This window comes from Cnephaeus nilssonii, assembly GCF_951640355.1.
Source record: "Cnephaeus nilssonii genome assembly, chromosome: 16".
NCBI classification, from domain to species: Eukaryota; Metazoa; Chordata; class Mammalia; order Chiroptera; family Vespertilionidae; genus Cnephaeus; species Cnephaeus nilssonii.
The window spans coordinates 57,381,428-57,401,893 of NC_137087.1; the positions used below are offsets into that span (position 1 = coordinate 57,381,428).

Consider the following 20,466-nt stretch of genomic DNA (forward strand, 5'->3'; position numbering starts at 1 on the left):
AGCGCTGGCCCCGAGCTGCTTCCTTGTTTCTTTTCAGTAGTTGACAACTTCAGTTGTCAAGACAGAACAGGTCCTGCCACGTAGCAGCGGCTGACGGCGACTGCGGAAGTCTGAGGGACCCCCATCCACCTGATCCCAAGAACAGCCCCCTTTTCTGATAGCAAGACATTTCTTTATTAGGAGTTTTTGCCGTAAACATAACCAGTGGGAATGACGACACTGAACTCGCCCATAAAGGACAGCATGTCTCCACTGCCTTCCTAACACCATTGAACACGCGTGGGCTCCAGACGGGCGGGGGCTGGGGGCCTACCTCCACCACGGACTTGGAATCCAGTCGGAAGTTGAAGTCACCAAAGACAAAGTAGGACACTTTCTCGAATCGCTGGTCAATGATTCTGGGAGGAGAGAAGGAGACAGGTTAGTGTGTGTTCACGCCCACTGGCCGCTGCAGCCACGCTCCTACCACACATTTTATACCACCCCCGGTGGAAGGCAGATGCGTACCCCCAACACTTAGCAAAGTGGCCACGGCCACACATGTCCACCTACAGTGCGAGGCCCTCTCCAGCATCGTGTGTGCCGCCAACAGGTCCTCATCGACTGGGCCAGCGACGTGAACACACTTGGTGAAAAGCACAGCCTGCACCAGGGAAGACAGGCTCCCACTGGGGTTCCCAGGATTCGGGAAGCAGCCGGAAGCTGGTGTGGTGGTGTGTACAGGGACCTATAATGGCAGGACCAGCTCAAACTGGTCCTGCCCTGTTTCCAACAAGACCTGGAACCAGTCACTGGGGGAACGCTGTGGACACCACTCAGGACTAACACTGTGGACCCTTAACTGCCTCCTCCTCCCCTGCCCCCTGCCCCCTGAAGGCCCCCCCCCCCGCCCCCCACACACACACACACCTGGACCCTTTCAGAAGGAAGGCCCGCTGTCCAGGAAGATCTAGTGCTGAAACCCCTTCAATCCGCCCTGAGCACTGGACGGGGGGACAGAGTTGAGCCCCTCCTATCTTCTTGCCGAATGAACTCGCACACAAAAGCTCTTTCTTTTCTCAACAGCCAGTGCCATCGTGTTGGCTCCCATGCCGTGCGCAGTGAGCCCTGCTGGGTAACAGCGTGTGGAGGGCTGGTGGCCCAGAGGGAGCCATGTGGGTGAGACGGCCCACAGGGCCCCAGGCCGCCTTCGCCTGCCTTTGGATGGTTTCTCTCAGGCAGGGAGGGCCGCTTGGACTTCCCTGAAAGTGTTTACATATCATCCCCATTGGATGTTTCAAAGTTATAAGATAACGGCAACTTATCTTTTCAAGCAGATATTGCCTGGCTGGAAAACATGTTCCTGCTGAATGTTAAGTGGATCACAGTGTGTTCCATAAAGACTTTCCATTGAAAAGCATGCCCATGGCAAGTGTGGCCTCTACCTCTGCCCTCAGACAAGGAAGCCTGGGAACTGCTCAAACCTGCTGGCCACCGCCCACCACGCCATCCATGACTGTGGCTCTGAGGGCGGGCAAAGCGCTAGCTACTCCTGTTTCCAAAGCAGAACAAGAACCTCTTACAAGTCAATCAGCCGAGCAGACATGTCGCCTGTGCAGAAGGAAAGGCAAGCCTGGTGACCAAGCTTCCCAGTGTCACCGCCCGGCTGTGGCTTCATGGACACACTTGCTGTGCAGAGCTGTGGGTGGGCTGCACTGAGACGGACTTAAACCCTCATTGGACCAGGTGGGCAAAAGGTCTTCACCAGTCACTCCGAAACACCTACTCGGATACCAAGGAACCCGATGCGTCCCGGCTCACCCCGTAATGCCTGTTGGTACAGTTGTGTGGAGCCCGGGCACTGTGCCCTCCTGGGGCAGGCGCACGGGCGTGGCAGGCCACGGATCACCTGCTCGGTCTTTGCTAACTTGATTCATCATCTGTAGAAGCTAGAGATGAGTGACGGGCAGCACGGGGCTGGGTTGGCGCCTCCTGCCGTGATGAGGACGGTTGGACTCAGCCCTGAGGATCCGGCTCCCAGGTGCTGTCAGGCGGCCCGGAGGCTGCTCACTCACCCGTGTATGTCCGAGAGGGTGAACTTGCTGTGTTCTATGTAACCTGTCTGAGGAGTGGAAACACCGTCTTTGTTTTAATTTGCATGGTTACCAGGAGGCTGACCGTCCTCTCATGCACCTGTTAGAATCTGCATTCTCTGCTTCTACTTGTTCAGAGACGGCTTTTCTTTTTAGTTCCTTGCCTTTTTCACTTTGAATTCCAGGAGTTTTCCTGTAAATTGTGATGTTAACTCCTGTCTGTTGCTGGCCTTTAGCTCTGTTTCTGCAGACATTTTTGTTTTCACGCAGTGAAATAGACTGATTCTCCAGAAGGCCTTCCCGGCCCCGTCCACAAACGGCTTCCGTCCTTATCTTCAAGGTGGAGTTCTGCGGCTGGTTAATCCGTCTGGAGTCACACTGGGAAGTAGGGGTCTGAGTTTGTCGATTTCTCAATGGTCCATTGAGCTGCACCATCTATTAAACATTCAATGCTTTCTTCCCGAGTTTGTAAAGCACAAAATTCCTCAGGCGAATTGGAACTTTTTGTGACTCCCTATTCTTTTCTGTGGATCCTTCATCCATCCTGGACACTTTTCCTTAATCTGACTTTATAGGGAGACCTTTCTTGTCGACAATTCTTTAAAAAACCATCTCGGCCATGTTCCTATTTTTCTTACATATCAATTGCTCTATCATGTAGCTAAATTTCATGACAAGCCCTGTCATGAAATTTAATAATATTTAACTATTTTAATATTTAAATATTTTAATAATATTTAACTATTACATTAATTTGAAGAGAAAGAACCTTTTCACAGATTGTTATTAATGGTGCAGGTGACTAGCAATCTCACTGCGTTAAAATTAAATCTTTCTGTAGAGGAAATACTAATCAGGAATGAAGGCGTCAGAGGTGTGGGCAGAGACACCAGCCTCACTCAGCCCGTGGACTGGCCCCCACTGTGACCAGGACAAACACGGGCCCCTCCTTCCCCCCACCTGCGCTGTGCTCACAGGTGAGGGGACAGAACCTGCCTCACAGGTGCCCACAGGAACCTGGCTATTGCAGCCATCTTGGAAAAAATAATAAAACTTTTCCTGGTGTTAAACATCTTTAAAAAATATCCTGAGAACCTGTGTAGGTTCCTAGAAAGGTCAGTAGGAGTCCTCCCCTCAGGACCCTTAGGACATGGGGTCCTGGCCCCCACCCTGTGCACAGAAGCCACACGGGAAATGAGAGACAGTGACGTGCTCTGCTTCCCTGAGGGAGCCTTGTCCCCGCAGGCTCGGGGCCCGTCCTGCGCAGAGTACCAACTCCAGGGTGCTGCCACCAGCCGTGGACCAGTGAGAGGTCAGGGAGCACCATCACTGGGCTTCAGACTGAGAAACCACACATTAGCACAGCTCATTATGCTGACTGACTTCTGGCTGTCAGCTGAGACCACACAGAAGCCTGTTCTCTCGCCCCGGCACCAGTCCACCTGCACTTCCCCAGGAGGCTGCGTCCCCAGGACACGGAAGGTCCCCTCAGCAGGAGGCAGGCGCTGGCTCCCTCACCCTCAGTGCCTCACGGGTTCCTGTGGCCCACTTTCTGTGCCTGGCTCAGCGTCAGTTCTCTCCTGACCCAGCCCTGGCCCTGACACCCAGCCAGCCAGCCTGCCCTCCCAGCCCATGGCATGAGCACCACCAGTCCCCGCGGCTCTGGGTCTGAGGGTCAGGCAAATCCATTCAGTTCCGTGATGGCTTCCTGGCACCCCAGCGGCATGGCAGGCACAGCACAGCCCTGAGGTGGCCGGGAGTCCCAGGCCACATGGGTCCCGTGGCCCAGGATAGGAGGCCCTTAGTGGCCATGCTTCCTCCGCTTGTTTCCTGCTGCTTCCCACCCCCGCCCAGCCTGCTGTCCTGCATGGGACCTCTGTCCTTCTCGGACCAGAGGCAGAGCACCTGCCCAAGCCGTGTCCTCGGGGCACACCGCCCCCCCTGCCCCCCGCCCGCCGAAGGCCAGTGAGTGGGTCTGAGAGAGCGCTGTGCCCATGGTGTTTCCTGAGACATTTCTGCTGCTCAGAGTCAGCACTGCTTTGTCCTTGGGGAGGGGCCAGAGGACGTGGCAATGGAGACATTAGCACAGCACCTGGGACGTGGCTGAGGGCAGTCTGAGAGGGTGGCTGCCACGGGACCCTCAGAGCCCCTCATCACACGGCGCCCTCCTCCCAGCCAGCACACGTGGCTCAGTCAACTCAAGTGATTTCTCTCCAGCTTGACTTTGCCTAAGGGAGGAGGCCTGTCACTCTCCTGGGCGGAAAGTCTGTGTCAAGGCATCTGCACATTCTGTTTCAGTAACTTGTTGGCTCTGTTCACGGGACAGCGCGGGAGCCGGCTGTCCTTGAGGAGCGTCCAGGGAGAAGGTGCACAGCCCCGATGACCAGGCTGTCACCGCTCTATTGTCGTCTGTGCTGCTGTTCCCTGCGTGCCGTGGACTCTCAGGCTGATCAAGCACGCACACGGTTGCAGAAGTGGGGACACTGCATATGGCCTGCTGGCCTGCAGGCTGTGAGCACATCACACAGGTGTGCCTATCGGGCACCCTTCCTCTGTTGGTGAGATTAATGGCAGCGGGTGCCGGCTGAGGGGTGGTGGGACACATCTGCAGTTAATCTGAGCTCTGAGGAACTCGCTCTATGCGGGTAGGACAGCTGAAGACCACTCTCGTCACAGGAGAGGCCAGGGCTCCCATCTTGTGGGACCCGTGAGGGTTCACGGTGAGCCAAAACCTGGAGACTACACGGAGGCTGCAGGGGGTAGATGCTGGGACACCCCAGCCTGGAGCAAGGCCCACAGGAGAACACAATCCAGGGTGCATTTACGGGACACCAGGGTGACCCCCCGCCAGTGACATGAGCTGCTCCGGGGCGCGTGCCGGAGCTGGGCGCTGGTTGATTAAATGGTGAAAGTGTTTGGCTCAACTGAGGCCCCCACTTTTGATGGAAAGGGAATTAGAGACTAGGAAGAAATGTGAGCGGCTGATACCCTCACTATGAGTTAGGAAGCAAAGGCTATTTGGCTAATTAGATGGTAGAGTCCAATTTGCGGTAAATTCTTTTTTTAAAAAAACAAACAAATTTCAAATTTCAGATTTAGCACCTGATTGAATAAACTTTAAAAACCTCTCAGTGTTTAGAGAGAGAAAACGTACCTTCCCAGGGCCTGGCTCTCCCACCCGCAGGGAAGGTGCGGGGACGGAGATGCCTGCAGTGACGAGTAGAGGGTTTCAACGGCGTGTCCAGAGCCTTGTAACACTGTCATTAAAAACCTAAACTTTATCCTACTTCCGTGGCTCTCTCTTCTTGATGTAATGGCCTGCGCCCATTAATAACAGCAGGGTCTGAAAGGTCGTGCCGCGGCGGCAGCGGGAGGGGCCGCCACAGGCCCAGGCAATCGCCTGAGTGCCGGGCCCGGGGCCTCACTTTTAATTTCAACAGAGTGCCATTTGGACCAGGAGGAAAAAAGCGTTGTTTTAAAATTAATTACCTTGTCAGGAGCTATTATGATTAAAAAGTAGGCCCACATCAATATCGCGTGCCTAATTCAAAAAGGGAATTACAAGAACAGCCATAAAAATCAATTTTTTGGGCCTTGAAAATGGAGCGTCTTTCTGTTTTGACAGGTGATTTCACTATGAGACAAACCACAGGGACACTCACACGTCACGGAGGCCACCCAGCGAGCAAGGGCTGCGGACTTGGGGGGCCTGCGCGGCAGACCAAAGGCCTCCGGGATGGGGACAACGTCCCGAGGGGAGGCACAGGTTAAAAATTCAGAAAGGACAGCATTTGCAATTGGTCGTCTCGGAGTGGCTGACAGTCTGTGTCCCAGATCACAGACTCGCCGCCACTGGGTCTCTTCCCCAGAGCTGCGCGGCCTCCGGACGTAGGCGCCCCTCCCCTGACTAACCCGCCAGCGCTGTTCCTTCTCTTTCTGTCCGTTCCTGTCTTTTAACTACGGAACGGAGTGGAATTCACGTATAATTAGGAATCAACTAGCGTCGGCTTTTGTTTCTCAGATCTGGTAGAGGCCACATTCTCTAATAATCTTTATTAGCAAAAACATCAACAACAGAAATTACTACAACTAGGCAGAACATTTTAAAGTTCCTTAAACGTTTCTCCTAATCTTAACATGTCTCATTGAATGGTGTATGGTAGAAATATTTAAGTGGCTATAAACAAACTGACCAATGTACTTCTCCTTCCTGTGTTGGGCGCGGCTGGGGTGGGCTCTGGCCTGGCGGGGCTGGCAGCGCCAGGCGGACAGTCCCTGCTCTGACTCCAGCCGGCACAGGGAACCCGTGTAAAATGGTTTGTCCTGAGGCAGAGACAAGGAAAGAGGACACGTGTGAAGGCAAAGAGGAAAAACCTACTGGCAGGACCTGAGCCGGGTCAGCGTCAGCACGAAGCTCCCAAATGTCCCTCTGATGGTCCCACTGGGTGTCATGTGCAGTACCAACAGCCAGGGAGCCTGGGCGTCAGTGGCCAGCCCGCCGACTGGCCTTCCCAGGCCCAGCACACACTCCTACAGCCAGGCCGGCCGAGTGGTGCCCATTGTGCCCACCACAGCACCCATGGATGACACACAGACCCTCAGCCACTGGAGGGATCGACATGGGGAAGTCACAGAATCTTGGGCACAGCCACAGCCCTGATGGAGCAGCGCACGGAGAGAGCTGGACCGGGTGAGGTTTTCATGGTGAGGTATTCATTCCCAAATCCACTCTTTCCCACAGGCGTCCCCATGTGAACTGCTCGTTTCTGAAAAGTCACCTCCTGTCTCGGCTGCTCGAGGCCTGAGGCCCTGATATGCACTGAATCGTCTCCCCAAGTCCACATGGTGAGGCCCTGGCCCCCATTGGACTGTGCTGGGGATGGGCCTTTAAGGAGGTTAACATTAGATGGGTCACAGGGTAGGGCCCTGGTCTGACAGAACAAGAGACGCCAGAGGCCCTCCGCAGGGCACGTGAGGACACAGTGAGGAGGCAGCCCTCCTGGGCCTCCTCAGTATCCGGCAGGGAATCCCAGCCTGACTCTCAGCCGAGTGAGTCCTTACACACTTCAACACCAGTGAACCCAGGATACGACACTCAGCCTCACAGGTGCTGGGGAAATGCCATGTTCCCCAGCCTGGTATGAGCGTGGAGAACGTGGCGTGCACCCGGTCACAGCACAGGGCAGCAGGCATAGTCCAGCAGCCAGAAGCACCACTCCCAACATCGTCCTGAATGTCAGTAAAACACCGAGGACGGCCCAAAGCAGTGCCCGCAGAGGGAGTGGCCCCGGAGCAGGGACAGGGCCGAGCCAGGAGCGCCTGCAGAGCAGGTGCTCAGCACGACAGCATTCGCGATGCCAGTGCTGACGAAGAAAACGCAGACGAGCCAACGTGCACATGTGCTCACGCATGCCAGCAGTACAGCAATGTGGCCACGGAAGGACAGGCACTAAATCAAGACGGTGAGGGGGAGGGGCAGGACAAGGATTCAGGATGGAGAACATAGAGATGGCATCCATGTTTCACTTCTTAGCAAAAGGACACATGAGACAAACACGGAGATGTGAACCTCACGGAGCTGAGTGGGGGGTGCGTGGCTGTCATCAGAGCCTTCCCCTTTTCTGGACGTGTGAATCCGTTTTCAATAAATAAATTGAAGGATAGATTACAGATACCATCAATCATCCGAGACGTAGAACAGTGAGCTCATTTGTTGGGATGCAACTGGACTTCACGTGTCCTAATTGGGCGTGATCCTGCCCGACACCCTGAAAACGCCGTTAGGTGAGCACTGGCCTGTGCGGCCCCGACTCTGAGCTGGGCTCCAAACAGACAGGACAACGGCCACCCAGGCTTCCAGGCTGAGGTCCCTGAGTGGACGGATGTGTTTACAACCAGGAAGTCAGGTGGCGGGAGCGCCCAGCGTCCAGCGTCCAGGTCTGCGGGACCTTCCTCAGCCTGGACACCAGCGCCTCTCTTGTGCTCGCAAACAGCGAGCGAGTTCTGGGAACGGCCTGAAGAGACACATTGAGGGCGGAGGGCCTTTGAGCAGGCTGACAGCTGACTGATGACCGGCCCTGGGATGACAAAGGGGGCCGTGGGCGGCCGGCATCACATCGCCTCTCCCTGGGAAACTAATTGCCCTGAATTGTTCACGGCAACATTATTTTTCTGGCCATCATCTCCTCTGAATGCCCAAAATGAGCATGAAACAACTCTTTTGACCGGACATAAAAGTTAAATGTCCCAATGTTGATCAAATTAACTTCAGCGCTGTGACAATGGACTGTATTTGTGAGAAAATAATGGAGGGGACAAAGGGGCGCTTTATGCCGAGATTTCACAGTTGTAATGTAAAAATGTTTCTGTTGAACTAGGCCAGGCCACATCTCAAAGGGGAGACAGAAGAGCCCTGTCACTTGTGGAAAAAAATCTCATTTCACGGCCGAAAGCTCCAGGAGGTATCAGGAAGTCTCAGCCCCGGGAGGGACACTGGCTGAGGTCTCTGCTCCTGTTTAATCCCCCAAATGCTCCCCAGAGAGCTTAACTGTGTGTCCGGGAGGCAGGCAGACTGGTCCAGGGCCAGAGGGGACCCCAGGCCAACACAGGCCCCACATCCCTGGAGCCCCGCACCTCCAGTGCCAGCCTGACGCTCTTCATTAATTGGGGGTTTGTCTTCTTTTTCAAAGTTTCATAACAAGAGATTAAAAGCAAAAAATTAAACTGCACAAAAAGCAAGATTATTATTTGTAATAAAACCACCTAGAGGAACTCCCTATCTGCACTTTAACATTGAAAACCCTATCGTCACATCTCCAATAGGAACAATTCCCAATCGGCCAGGCTGGAGGGAGGGGTGCTCTGGGTCCACGCCTGCGTATGATGGCCCGCGGGCCTAGGGGCCAGAGGCACGCATGCCTGGCACTGCTGGGAGGTTAAACACGTCTGAACACAAACTCTCCGTTTTATAATAAGCTTTAGATTTACAGAAAGGTTGCAAACATAGCCCTGGCTGCCTCTGTTTTAACACAGGGTCCCACAGCAGCCCGGGGCTTCAGGCCGATGCACCTTCCCCAGGTCTGATGGCACCAGCTCATGGAAACGGGGACCCACAAAACTTCACGGGGAGATTAAGCCAAGAAGGCAGGCTCGCCTCTCGGAGCCTCCTCGCTGTTCCCTGTGTTCCCGGCCTACAGACAATGCACCCAGAGGTTCCCAAAGAGTGAATGGGGCACTGTTGGTGGCAGCGTCCATTCAAAGGGCCGGCATGGCATTGTCCTCCCAATCGGCAGAGCAGAATGCAGTCTGCTGGTGGCTGCCAAAAGGTTAGCAGCCCTGATGAAAGGGCGGCCCGGTATTCACACTCCTACAGAGCCGCCCTTTGTGCTGCGTGCAGAGGCCGGATCTGCGGCTGGCCGAGCCCCCACACAAGTGATTCGTGGGAATGCAAAGCCCCAGGAAAGTGCCAAAACCCTAAGGCTGCTTTCCCCGAGGCTGCAGGGGAATGGCAGTTTGGGGCAATGACACAGTTTAATGCCACACCCCACTGACAACCTGACCAGTCACCAAAGCAGACTGCTCACGGGTCTGCCTCAGCCCCGCTCCATGGGAGGTCCCAGTGAGTCGTACAGCCCCCAGAACCTGTCAGCCAGAGACCGCACACAGCAGTTTCCTAACGAGGTCCTTGTTCCTGGCCATGGGCTCGCTGTCCCAGGCATGGGGGCTCTGCCCACAGGGCCCGGCCTGGCAGCTCTCGGGAGGCCAGCATCGGCCACTGCGAGGGAACGCTCCCAGGGCGGCTCCCCTGAGCCTGGTGTCACCGCACACCTTGCCTTCTTTGCCACCTCCTGAATCACGACACTGTGGTCCACGCCAGCACTGTCAGGTCAGTGCCCAGAGAGAACCTGCTGCAAGCAGCGCAGGTTTTCGGTTCCCTGGGGCCTCAGCACAGACTCAGCAACACTGGAGCCTGCGTGGTGGAGGCGCTCCAGAGCCCGCTGGGTGAGAACAGGCAACAAAGGACTCATGGACGAGCTGGCCAAAGGATGTCATGCCCCGGCCCAGGGACACAGAGCCCCCGTCACAGGTGGTCCTGGGTCAGCACACGGACCAAGCAACGGGCCCCATGGCCCTGTGGCTGAGGCCCCAGCTCTGGAGGCAGGCGAGGAGCTCAGATCTGGGCCTAGGTCTGCTCTGGCCCTTCCTCACCTCAGGTCACCCCACCTCGGAGCCCAGTCTGGTCACACCTGGAGGCTGCATTAGGGGTTGAGGGGGCTGGGCCCTGGGTGGGCAGGACAACCAGATCCTGCATCCCGCACTCCTGCCTCCTCTGTGTGGGCCTGGCAGGTTGCAGCAGGGACCTGGCTGCTTGGACAGGGCGTGGGCCCTCATCTCAGGGCCCTGGAGGTGAAGTACCACCACCGTCACACATGGCAGCAAGGGACAGAACCCCACCCTCCGACCCCTGTGGAGGGTACATCCTGCAGAGAGGAACCCAGAAGGAAGGAACCTGCAGGGAGGGACCCCGGCCCACGCTGGGGGGAAGCCCAGAGGGGAGCCTGGTGCACGCAGGAGGGGTCAAAAGGTCAGGGTCCGGACGCAGTGCCAGAAAGAGGTTAGCTGGTGACACGGGGCCAAAGAGCAGGAGCCACAGTCCTTACTGCCCTGACGTACGCAGTGTGGGGACAGGGTGGAGTCCTGGAGAAACCTGAGATCGCCAGGCAGAAAGGGGAGAGGACTGAGCTGTGGTAGCGGCTGTCCCACGTCTGAGTGGATGTCTAACTGCCACCTAGGTCGAGGGACGCTGGTGGGAGAGACTCGCTGAGGCCTGAGCAGGATGAGCAGCAGGAGAGCAGCCCTGGGATGAGGCTTCGAGGCCGAGCTCCATACAGCAAGAGGCCTGTCTTTGAATCAAGAGGGACTCTGGTTCCCAAACCAAACCTAACCTATCCATTGAGTTTGAGGGGACACCTTCTTTCCCAATGACAGCCTATCAACTCGGATCCTGTGAAAGGTCGAACGAGACAGCCAGAGACAGAAGGAGGGCCCCACGGAGTCCAGGACCAGAGGTCCTGAAAAACCACCTGCGAGAGGGAGAGGCTGCTGGGAGCTTGATCAGGAGGCAGGAGCAACTTCCCTGCTCTGAAGACCCCTGAGCTGCTCCCCTGCTGGTGGGTGGACTGTGAGGGCAGAATGTGAAGGGAGGCGCTCGGTGGCTCGGCCTTACTGAGCAGACTGTGCACAGCCCGGTGCTCAAGGGACCCAGCCCCCAACCCCCAGCCCCCAACCTCCAGGAGTGGCAGGTGGGCGGAGCCACTGAGAGGCACCGCCTCCCGCTGGGAGAACCCAGGGCCAAGATGTAATTGTCAGACTCCAAGGTGCCCCAGCCGGCATCTACTTCTGCCATAGCCCTGGGTTCATTTTCTTAGCTCTCCCACAAAACTGAAGAGAAAGCATGAGGCCACCCACCCTAAGTCCGCCTGGGAGGGATTGCTGGAGCCTTGGGACGGGTTGGGATTTGTGCTGTATCAACGGGTCAACATTGGCAAGTTTCATATTTTTGACAAATGGAAAAACAAAAATGGAAAGTAAGTGGCTTAAAAGAACAAGCTGTCCAGTCCTGGGCGGTGGGTGGGGCCGCGCACACAGCACCTACCTGTCGAGCACATAGCCCAGGGCCTTGTGCCGGATGCCCGCGTACACAGAGGGGCTGGTCTCCCAAGCGACCAGATTGGAAGCGTCATGGAAAAGGTGGATGTTCACCAAGTCAAAGGCGCTGCAGAGACAGAGAAGGAGACTCAGAGACAAAGGCTGCAGCCTCGGGCCAGGCACTGCCTTTCCAACCCTGCTCTTGCCCGAGCTCCTGGGGGATGTGGACCCTGGCTGGGGCCCCAGGGTCACCATTGGGCAGAGCCACTTGTGCCCCATACTCCTGTCCTCCTCAGCCTCTCCAGGCTGACCCAGAGCAGGACACACCTGCTCAGAGGACACAGGAGACCTGGAGTGTCCTCTTGAACATCTTTGCAAATGCAAGATCACAGAAACTCTTCTCAAGCTGCCAATGAGCCAGGAAGAGCAGGAGGAGGAGGAGGCAGGAGAGGAGGGAGGAGGAGGAGGCTGAAGGAGAAGGAGGAAGGAGTGGAAGGTGGGGAGGGGGAGGGGGATGAAGGAGGGAGCAGTGGAGGAGGGAGGAAAGAGGAGGGAGAGGGGGATGAAGGGGAAGGAGTGGAAAAGGGAGGGAAGGGAGGGAGGGAAGAGGGGGGGATGAAGGAGGAGGAGAAACGGAAGGGAGAAAGGGAGGGCGGGAAGGAAGGGGCCCTTCAAACTGAAAGGAGAGGAGGGAGGAGGCCTCAGCTCCCTCAGCCAGTGGGCGATTTGGCCCCAGGTGCCCACAGAGCTCACTGTCGGGGCCCCATGACTAGGGGTCGCTATATGATTCATTTCACTTCCGGTAAGAAGTGCCCAAGGTCAAGCCCAGGAAAGGCTGAGGGTCGCCCTGAAGCCTCAGCTTCTGTGAGGCTGTGGTGAGGCAGTCAGCCCCTACCCCACAGCCCTGCCGTGTCCACCCCACAGTCACCTGCAGGGCCGAGACCACCAGGCCCCAAACCCAGTGAGACAGGACTGACCATGCAGACGGAGGGTAGAGAACTCAGCCTCTTCTGCAGGGGCAGGTGACCCCCAGCCCGGCTCCTGGTGTCCTCGTCAGCCCTCCCCCACACTGCAGCCTGTGTGACCCTCAGCAGAGGGAGGAGATGGTGACCGCCTCTCCCTGGGTTAGGTCACAAAGACTGCAGCTCTGTGTGGGGCTCCCCACTGCTCTGGGCCCCCTGCTCCAGGAACACCAGACCTAAGCAGCCACAGGGAGGGGCCATGTGCAAACAGCAGGGTGGCTGAGGGCCTGCTGCTCCACCCAACCTGGGGTCACTGGCAGACTCTGGCCGCCTGATGGGCACTCCACGGTCAGGTGGGGGACCCTGGCTCCAGCTCCAGAGCCAATCCCAGCTGTGCCTTGCCCCACATTCTGTCCACACCAGTGGGTGCACACCCTTGGCCTGCGCAAGCCCATCAGTGGCATTTAAGGTGACACCCCCTCTAAGACCTTCACTCAGTTCAGACCATGGCCCTCAGACCCCGGCACCCCCAGGAGAACACGTTAGGGCTTCGCAGTCAGGGGTCTGAGGTTTCCTGCCGAGCCACTGAGAGCTGCCCCCTGCAGGAAGGCCCGGACTGGGTCGCTGGGTGAGGGGTTCTACAGCAGCCGTGCCCCAAACCCCACAGGACCTGCTGCGGGGCCGCCTTCACACAACAGAATGTGGCCGCAGTGGGGCACAGAGCGGGGGTGGGGAGGGCTGCTTGGAGGAGCGGGGCTGCTCACAACGTCGTGGCCACAGGAGGAGGCAGCACGGCCTTCAGGGACCAGGAGACAATACTCGGTGTCACACAGTCACCGACAGCAAAAAGGTGGTTCAGGTCAGGCGGCTGGCAGGGACTCAGGGCGGCACAGTCTTTGAGGGCCGTTCGACACACCACTTGTGCAAAACACCAAAGAGGGAACTCCATGAAGCAGAGACGAACAGTCAACACGAGGAACATACCAGTCCGCGACGCACCATCTTGTCCGAACAAAGCCTTTTCTGGACCATTTGCACTGAAAAAGAAACAGGTCACACAGGTAAGCGGGGAAAGAGGGAGGAGGGAGGCACCGCCTCACACGGGTGCATCGGAGGCTTCTCAGTCAGAGAACACGCTAACCTTTCAGCTCACAAGGGCTGAGACACCACTTCCCGTGCAGGCCAAGCGCACACACACGGCTCAGCGTGCAGGAGAGCAGGTACAAACACACATGGCCACCACCATCTGTGAAAACCCCTCCCCAGCCCCGAGAGAGATACTAGGAAACGAGGTGGGACCCGGTCAAATAAGGGTGCGCTGCTGAGCCACGCACACCTGAGCAGCGTACCACACAGATGTCCCGGACGCTGGTGCGTGGCCCACGAAGGCCCCTCTGAGAGCCCCCTCGCAGCACCAACTCAGGGCCTGGACCTGCCTTGGGGGCGCCGGTCATCAGAGGAGGGTGGCTAAGCAAAGAACCACACTCACCTCTGCTTCATCCTCCCGCCCTCCAGGTCACCTTGTTGGAGAAGCTGGGACAAAAGTCACTGGTGCCCCACATTCCTCCCTTGTGGGTTCCTGACCTGGGAGGGTGGGGATGGGGGATGGGGCATGTGGGGGCGGGACCCACGCTGCCTTCCACAGCTGCTGTCAATCTCAGGTCAGAGACCCACGGGACTGGGACCTGCGTGGTCCACTCATGCCTAGGCAGGGCAAGGGAGGGTGGATGCAGCTGCGATGGCGGGAATGTGTGTCACTGCCCATGTGGGAGCCAGTGGCCACCCCGGGTCGCTGAGCACTGGAAACGCTGCCATTTTAATTTAAATAGAACACTCAACAGGGTCGCTTCACAGCCTAAGCAGTTGGGAGAATGGGGCTCCTGCCAGCACCCCTTACAAACTCCCAGGAGACACGGGAGACCTTGCTGAGTCCTCAGCTCACAAACACCATGTTGAAACGTGTGGATGAGACTGTCCGTTCCCTCAGATACTCCCAGCAGGAGCACGGGGCCTGGTGCACAGTCACCTGGGTCAGCTGAGGGACAGAGCAGGGGGAGGAGGTGTGCCCCAGGGTCAGGCAATGGTGGGAGGCCAGGACTCTGTCCGTGTCTGTGGGCCTGGGCTTGCAGGGACGAAGGTAAGTACCTGGGAACCGAAGTCGGTGGTGATGAAGTGCTCCCTGCGTGAGCGCGGGCCCAGACTCCGCAGTGACTGACTTCTCCATGTACCAAATAACTCGGAGCCTGGGCTCTCCTGCCACCCACAGGCCCTGCCGCTACTGTCCCACCGATCTCCTTTCTTCCCCTAACGACCAAACTTCACACAGGCTCCTGATTCTTCCATGGCCAGCCCTCTGCCTAGAGCCCTCTCCTCAACCCTAAATCGTAAGTCTCTTGGCTATGTTCTAGACGAACTCATTAATAATCCCTCTGAGTCACCGATTTGACCACATCCAGTTTAGAATCTTCTTTTCAGTGACTGTGTCAGGTGCTGCAGCAGCGTCCGTGAGCACCACCCAGCCCCGCATGCCTGACGGGCAGCAGCCTGTGCCCAGTCACTGACAGACCAGCGCCTGAAGCTCAGAGGTGTATTCAATCCTCACATCAGCCACAGGAAGGGCACCACCAGTGCCCATTTTGCAGACAGGGAAACTGAGACTTGGAGGTTAAGAACCGTGCCCAAGGTCACAGAGCGAGTGAGTGGGAGAAGCCGGAATCGGGAATTCAGTGGCTGGTGCTCTCACCCCACCCCAGCCCGGGGCAGGAGTCAGCTGGGATGTGGGTGGGGACGGATCCATCTTAACCTGGTGGGGCCCATGTCTCCTAGTGTCAGAGCAGACAGGGGCATCTTTCCAGAACAGAACCGCCACTTTGCTTGGTAGGGAGAGGGGCCTTGACACGCACCCACTGTCGGACTGGCCCCTCCTGGAGAGCCGGTAATTCACCTTCTACCCCGGGCCGCTCCTTCTGTCTCAGTGGGAGGGCAGGCCCTGGGCAGCAGAAAACTGCCCTTCCCGGCGGGGACGTGTCAACTCAGCGGTGACCCTGCAAGGCTGTTCCTACCCACGGGCGCCTGCACCCAGAGGCTCCAGCTGGCTGCCCCTTCTCCTTCTTGCCCCCTCCCACCCCTCCTCTAACTCTGGACCCAACTCTGGAATGTGGGGACACTTCAAGGACATGGCCTCCAGCCTCCATCAGTTCTCGAAATGGGAGTCGGTCTGAAGCCAGTCTGTGTGCTAATCTTCTGGTCATTGGTCACCCTCTGAAATCCCATTGAGGTGATGGTGGATGGGGACAGCAGCGGCTGGGGTGGACGGGGACAGCAGCGGCTGGGGTGGACGGGGACAGCAGCGGCTGGGGTGGACGGGGACAGCAGCGGCTGGGGTGGACGGGGACAGCAGCGGCTGGGGTGGACGGGGACAGCACTGGCTGGGGTGGACGGGGACAGCACTGGCTGGGGTGGACGGGGACAGCAGCGGCTGGGGTGGACGGGGACAGCACTGGCTGGGGTGGACGGGGACAGCAGCGGCTGGGGTGGACGGGGACAGCAGCGGCTGGGGTGGACGGGGACAGCAGCGGCTGGGGTGGACGGGGACAGCAGCGGCTGGGGTGGACGGGGACAGCAGCGGCTGGGGTGGACGGGGACAGCAGCGGCTGGGGTGGACGGGGACAGCACTGGCTGGGGTGGACGGGGACAGCACTGGCTGGGGTGGACGGGGACAGCAGCGGCTGGGGTGGACGGGGACAGCAGCGGCTGGGGTGATAAACTTGGAGGTTATCACCATGAAGTGAAAGCCACGTCATGCCCGGGCGGGAGAGGGGGCTGCCACGTCGTTCACCTTACAATATTAAGTCTCTGCTCAGATCCCCTGTTAATAGGATTCCTTTAGGCAGCAGATGGATGGCAAATACAGGCGGTTTCATCTACTAAAAGACGGCATAAATCACCAGTGAGAAAGGGAGGCTGCGGGAAGGCTCTCGCCACACAGCCTCCCCGTGAAAGGCCCGCTTCGGAGCATTAGTGAAATTAATTCATCTTTCATAAGAGCCAGGAGCAGGCCTGTGATCTATGGTAACAACCAATTTCTCACTACGGGCAAGAGGAAAAAAATGCCTCGGCCCCGATCGACTACACAAATCTGCTTTTTAAAAATGGTCTCACATTATCTGGAGTGCTGCTCCCAGAGGCAGCATCTGAAAGTCACGCTGAGCCAAAGCCGCCATAAATCAGCAGGGAAAGTTTTGTGAGCTTTATATGCAGGGGCTGTAATTATTTGGAATTGCCTCCATCATGGTAATTACATTTAGATTATCCTTAAGTGATGGTAATAAAAGAAACGGAAATCTGTCTTAAACTAATTCCCTCCCCCAAAATGTGTTCAAATAAAGCGGGAAGACTGGCCTGAAGGCACAGAACAGGGAGGAGCAGGCGACAGCTGCTGCCACAGTGCATGCCTCCCCACACCAGCCGCACTGACATGGCGCCCAGGTGCCCGACCAGGGCGGACCACCTTCCACTAAGACGCAGAGCCTATGGGCGCCTTGAACACCTCAAAGCGCCTTGTCACTCACAGGAGCTTGGAGGTGCCGGTGCTCTCAGTACAGTCACTTTAAGGGACTCACATGGTCTCCCTGGAGACAACTCACTTCTGGAAACGGTGTGACTTCATCTCCAGAGACTCCCGTCTGAGATGAACGCACAGACGCTGAGCCAGTTTCTAATGTGGCAATGCCATATCCAAGGGAACAACCACAGCCACCCTGCAAAGCCAATGCTTGGGTATGGCGGTCCCCTCGTCCCAGCAACACGCTGCTCTCCAGTGGAGAGATCGGGGTGCACCCAGTGACAGTGTGGTCACCCTGCAGGTGTGGCAGTGTGGTCATCTGGGGGCAGAACTGCTAAGCACAGGCTTCAGGTTTGGACCCAGGCCACTTGTCCCAGGGGAGGGAGGCAGCCCCTTGCTGTCTGTCCCTAGGGAGCCATGCTGGCACCTTGGGAACAGCACACTGACCCTGGGCATCAAGGCCAAGGCCACGCCCCACCCCACCAGGGTGTCTGCCCTCTCTCAGGGATATGCAAGGAGGTGGAATGCCACAGCTGAGGTCTCCAGACCTTGCCCCCTATCCACACCATCAGCCTGAGCTCCGGCCTCTACTCCCCGAGCCTGGGCCATGGAGGGAGGGAAAACGGGAGCCCTGACCGATGTGCTGAGCCTGGGAGCGAGTCATGAGCCTTGATCCCACGAGGCAGAGGCTTCTCCCCAGGAACCTGGCTCCTCCAGGGGAGCCACCCACCAAGGCATGCACCGCCTCAGCCTCCCCTTCCTCTGTCCACCAACACACGGCGACCGTCACAGAAGCCCCTTCTTCAGGGAGCGTCACTGCTCATGGCTGACAGACACTGGCACCTCTGGTGACCCCATTTCTAAGGATGAAGATGCAGTGAGAGTCGCCAACAAGTGACAAGAGGACGAGACCCCAGGGGGACCATGTGAGTCCCGGGGGGATGGGCCGCATGCTGGGGCCCATCACAAGCTGGGTATCTGCGTGTGAGTGGGAACAGCGCCCCTGATACTGAGAGGCTGCTGTGTGTGGGGAGTGGCCTGGAGAAGCACCTGCCTCGTGGGATCAAGCACTTGGGCTAACCCGGGTACCAGCAGGTGCCCATGCCCTGGATGGAGGGAGGCTGGGAAGAGAGGAGATCTGAGCTCCAGGGGACAGACAGAGCCAAGCCCAACTCCTCTGCAGTCTGGAGGCCGGCACCTCCCGGCTACTCCCTACCATTTCCCAGCATTTGTAACAGTTCAAAACTTTAAAGTTGCATATAAAGACTTTGAACTGCTTAAGGGGGAGGCAGGGGGCTTAAGGGCTCCCCAACACTGGCTGCAATTGTTACCACACCAGCCCCCTGTCTATTACTGCCACTGCCATCACAGGATCACTCCGGCCAGCCCCGCTGCCCAGCCCCAGCACTGACCTGGGCATGGCCAGCCCATGGGCACCCCTGTCAGCCCTGCCTCCCCTCCCAGGTCTCCTCTGGGAAACCTCAGCCACCCTAGGTGGGGGGAGTGCCCCTCTGGGCTGGGACTGGACCCCAAGATAAGAACAGAAGAGCTAGGACGACCCACGTCCCAACTCAGCCTCACATGGCCAGTGGTGCCTATAACCAAGACAGAGAGGGGTGAGGGCTTCCCACTTGTGGGTGTTGGGTCAGGACCCTGGACAGTGCCAAGCATGTCCAGCTCCAGGCTGAGCCCCCGCCGCCCTAGGGGCCCTAGCCAAGCTCGTTCTCCTGCTGGAAGGAGGCTGAGGCCCTACCTGTGCCCCTGTGGCCCCTGGTCACCCTCAGGCAAGGGTCCCAGCCTGTGTGGGCCCCAAAAGGGACTCCAGGTAAGCAAAGCTGGGTCTGGAATGGGACAGGGCCTGGGAGCTTAGCAAAAATTGGACCCTGAAACCAACTTCTTGCTCCTTGACATCTCCAAGGGAACCATGGTCCCACCTCTTGACAGGACCCACCACGGCCAACATTCAGGGAGGATCCCAGGAGCCTCGGGCATGCCTTCCTCCAGCCTCAGGCGGAGCAGCCAGGCCGGGAGGCTGGGCCTCTGACACTGCGTCCTTGGCTCGGGACAATGGATGAGGAAGCCGTGCCCTGGCGTGACAAGAGGGCCATCCTTTACGGAGGCAGCCACAATTCCTTCACTCTGGGCTCAGGTCATAAAACAAGTTAATAAAGTTGTGGCCTTGCTGAAGATCATCTGGGAGCGCAGGTGGGGCGTCTGCTGAGCAGCGGGCAATCCTCACGCAAAGGGACTGGAAGCAATCCTTCTTGCGGCTGAGCACACCTCTGTCAGGGAGGCGGGCGCCCAGGCCTCCACCTCGCCTGAAGGCTTCAATCAGCACCACATCCGGCCCCAGTTAATAGGAGATAAAGGACAGGTGACCAACTCTGGATCAACACGTGAGGGCACAGGATTAGGAGACTGCTTATAATGTCGACTAAAGACACAGGATCCGGAATGGTGTGTGCAGTGCAATGCGCATAAAAATAACAAAGCGACACAAGATGCAGTAAAACCCACAGGAAAGACATCAGCATTTTCTGACTGAGTCTGAGCCGTGGGTGGTAAATAATCCCACACTTTCCTTAACCTCTGGTCTGTATGAAGCAGCCACTGCCTGGGACCGGGAGGGCTCTCGGCCGTGCCTCTCGCAGGAACACGCCCCGTGTGTCACTGGCTGGCACACCATAGCTATGAAGGTCGGGTAGGTCATGGCCAGACTGACCCGCTCTCATCCCAGGCCAAACTGAACCGATAATCATCTTCCTGCATCGCTGGGGATGGTTCCTCTCCCAGAAAATAAGGATTAGAAAATTTACCAGTTGTTTGAACAATGAACACTGCAGATTCTCTCAGCTCTTACCTAAGACAACCCATGAACCCACGCACACTTCAGATCCTCCCAGAAAGAGAACGTGGGAGCGTGGCAGCAGAGATGTGATCCCCACCATGATATGAAGACCCCATGTCCTAAATGTCCCTTCTCACGTGACCACCCTGAAAAGTAAGTGCTCTGGGAGAAAGTGGCACGGGCTCCGGACGCACCTCGGGGAAGTAGTCCTGCGGGAACTTCTCCTTCTCCAGCATGGGCGTGCTCTCCAACGTGTCCGAGTAGATCTCTTTGCCAGTGACTTTTTTATACTTCTTAGCTAGAAAAGAGCAGATGAACAGTATGAATAACCATGTCACTACATTCCATCCAACCAGCCACACCCCGGGGGGT

At 57.5% G+C, this 20,466-nt stretch overlaps 1 protein-coding gene across 2 annotated transcripts in view; it reads right to left on the reverse strand.

The window, feature by feature from the left end:
* Positions 1-20,466, reverse strand: part of INPP5A (inositol polyphosphate-5-phosphatase A) — a 141,515-nt gene that overhangs the window by 27,660 nt on the left and 93,389 nt on the right. For both annotated transcript variants that reach the window (XM_079793514.1, XM_079793515.1), the window contains exons 6-9: positions 20,289-20,392; positions 13,667-13,719; positions 11,728-11,847; positions 314-398 (exon numbers count right to left, since the gene is read on the reverse strand). In XM_079793514.1, coding sequence (XP_079649640.1) covers positions 314-398; positions 11,728-11,847; positions 13,667-13,719; positions 20,289-20,392 — 362 coding nt within the window. The remainder of the gene's footprint in view (positions 1-313; positions 399-11,727; positions 11,848-13,666; positions 13,720-20,288; positions 20,393-20,466) is intronic.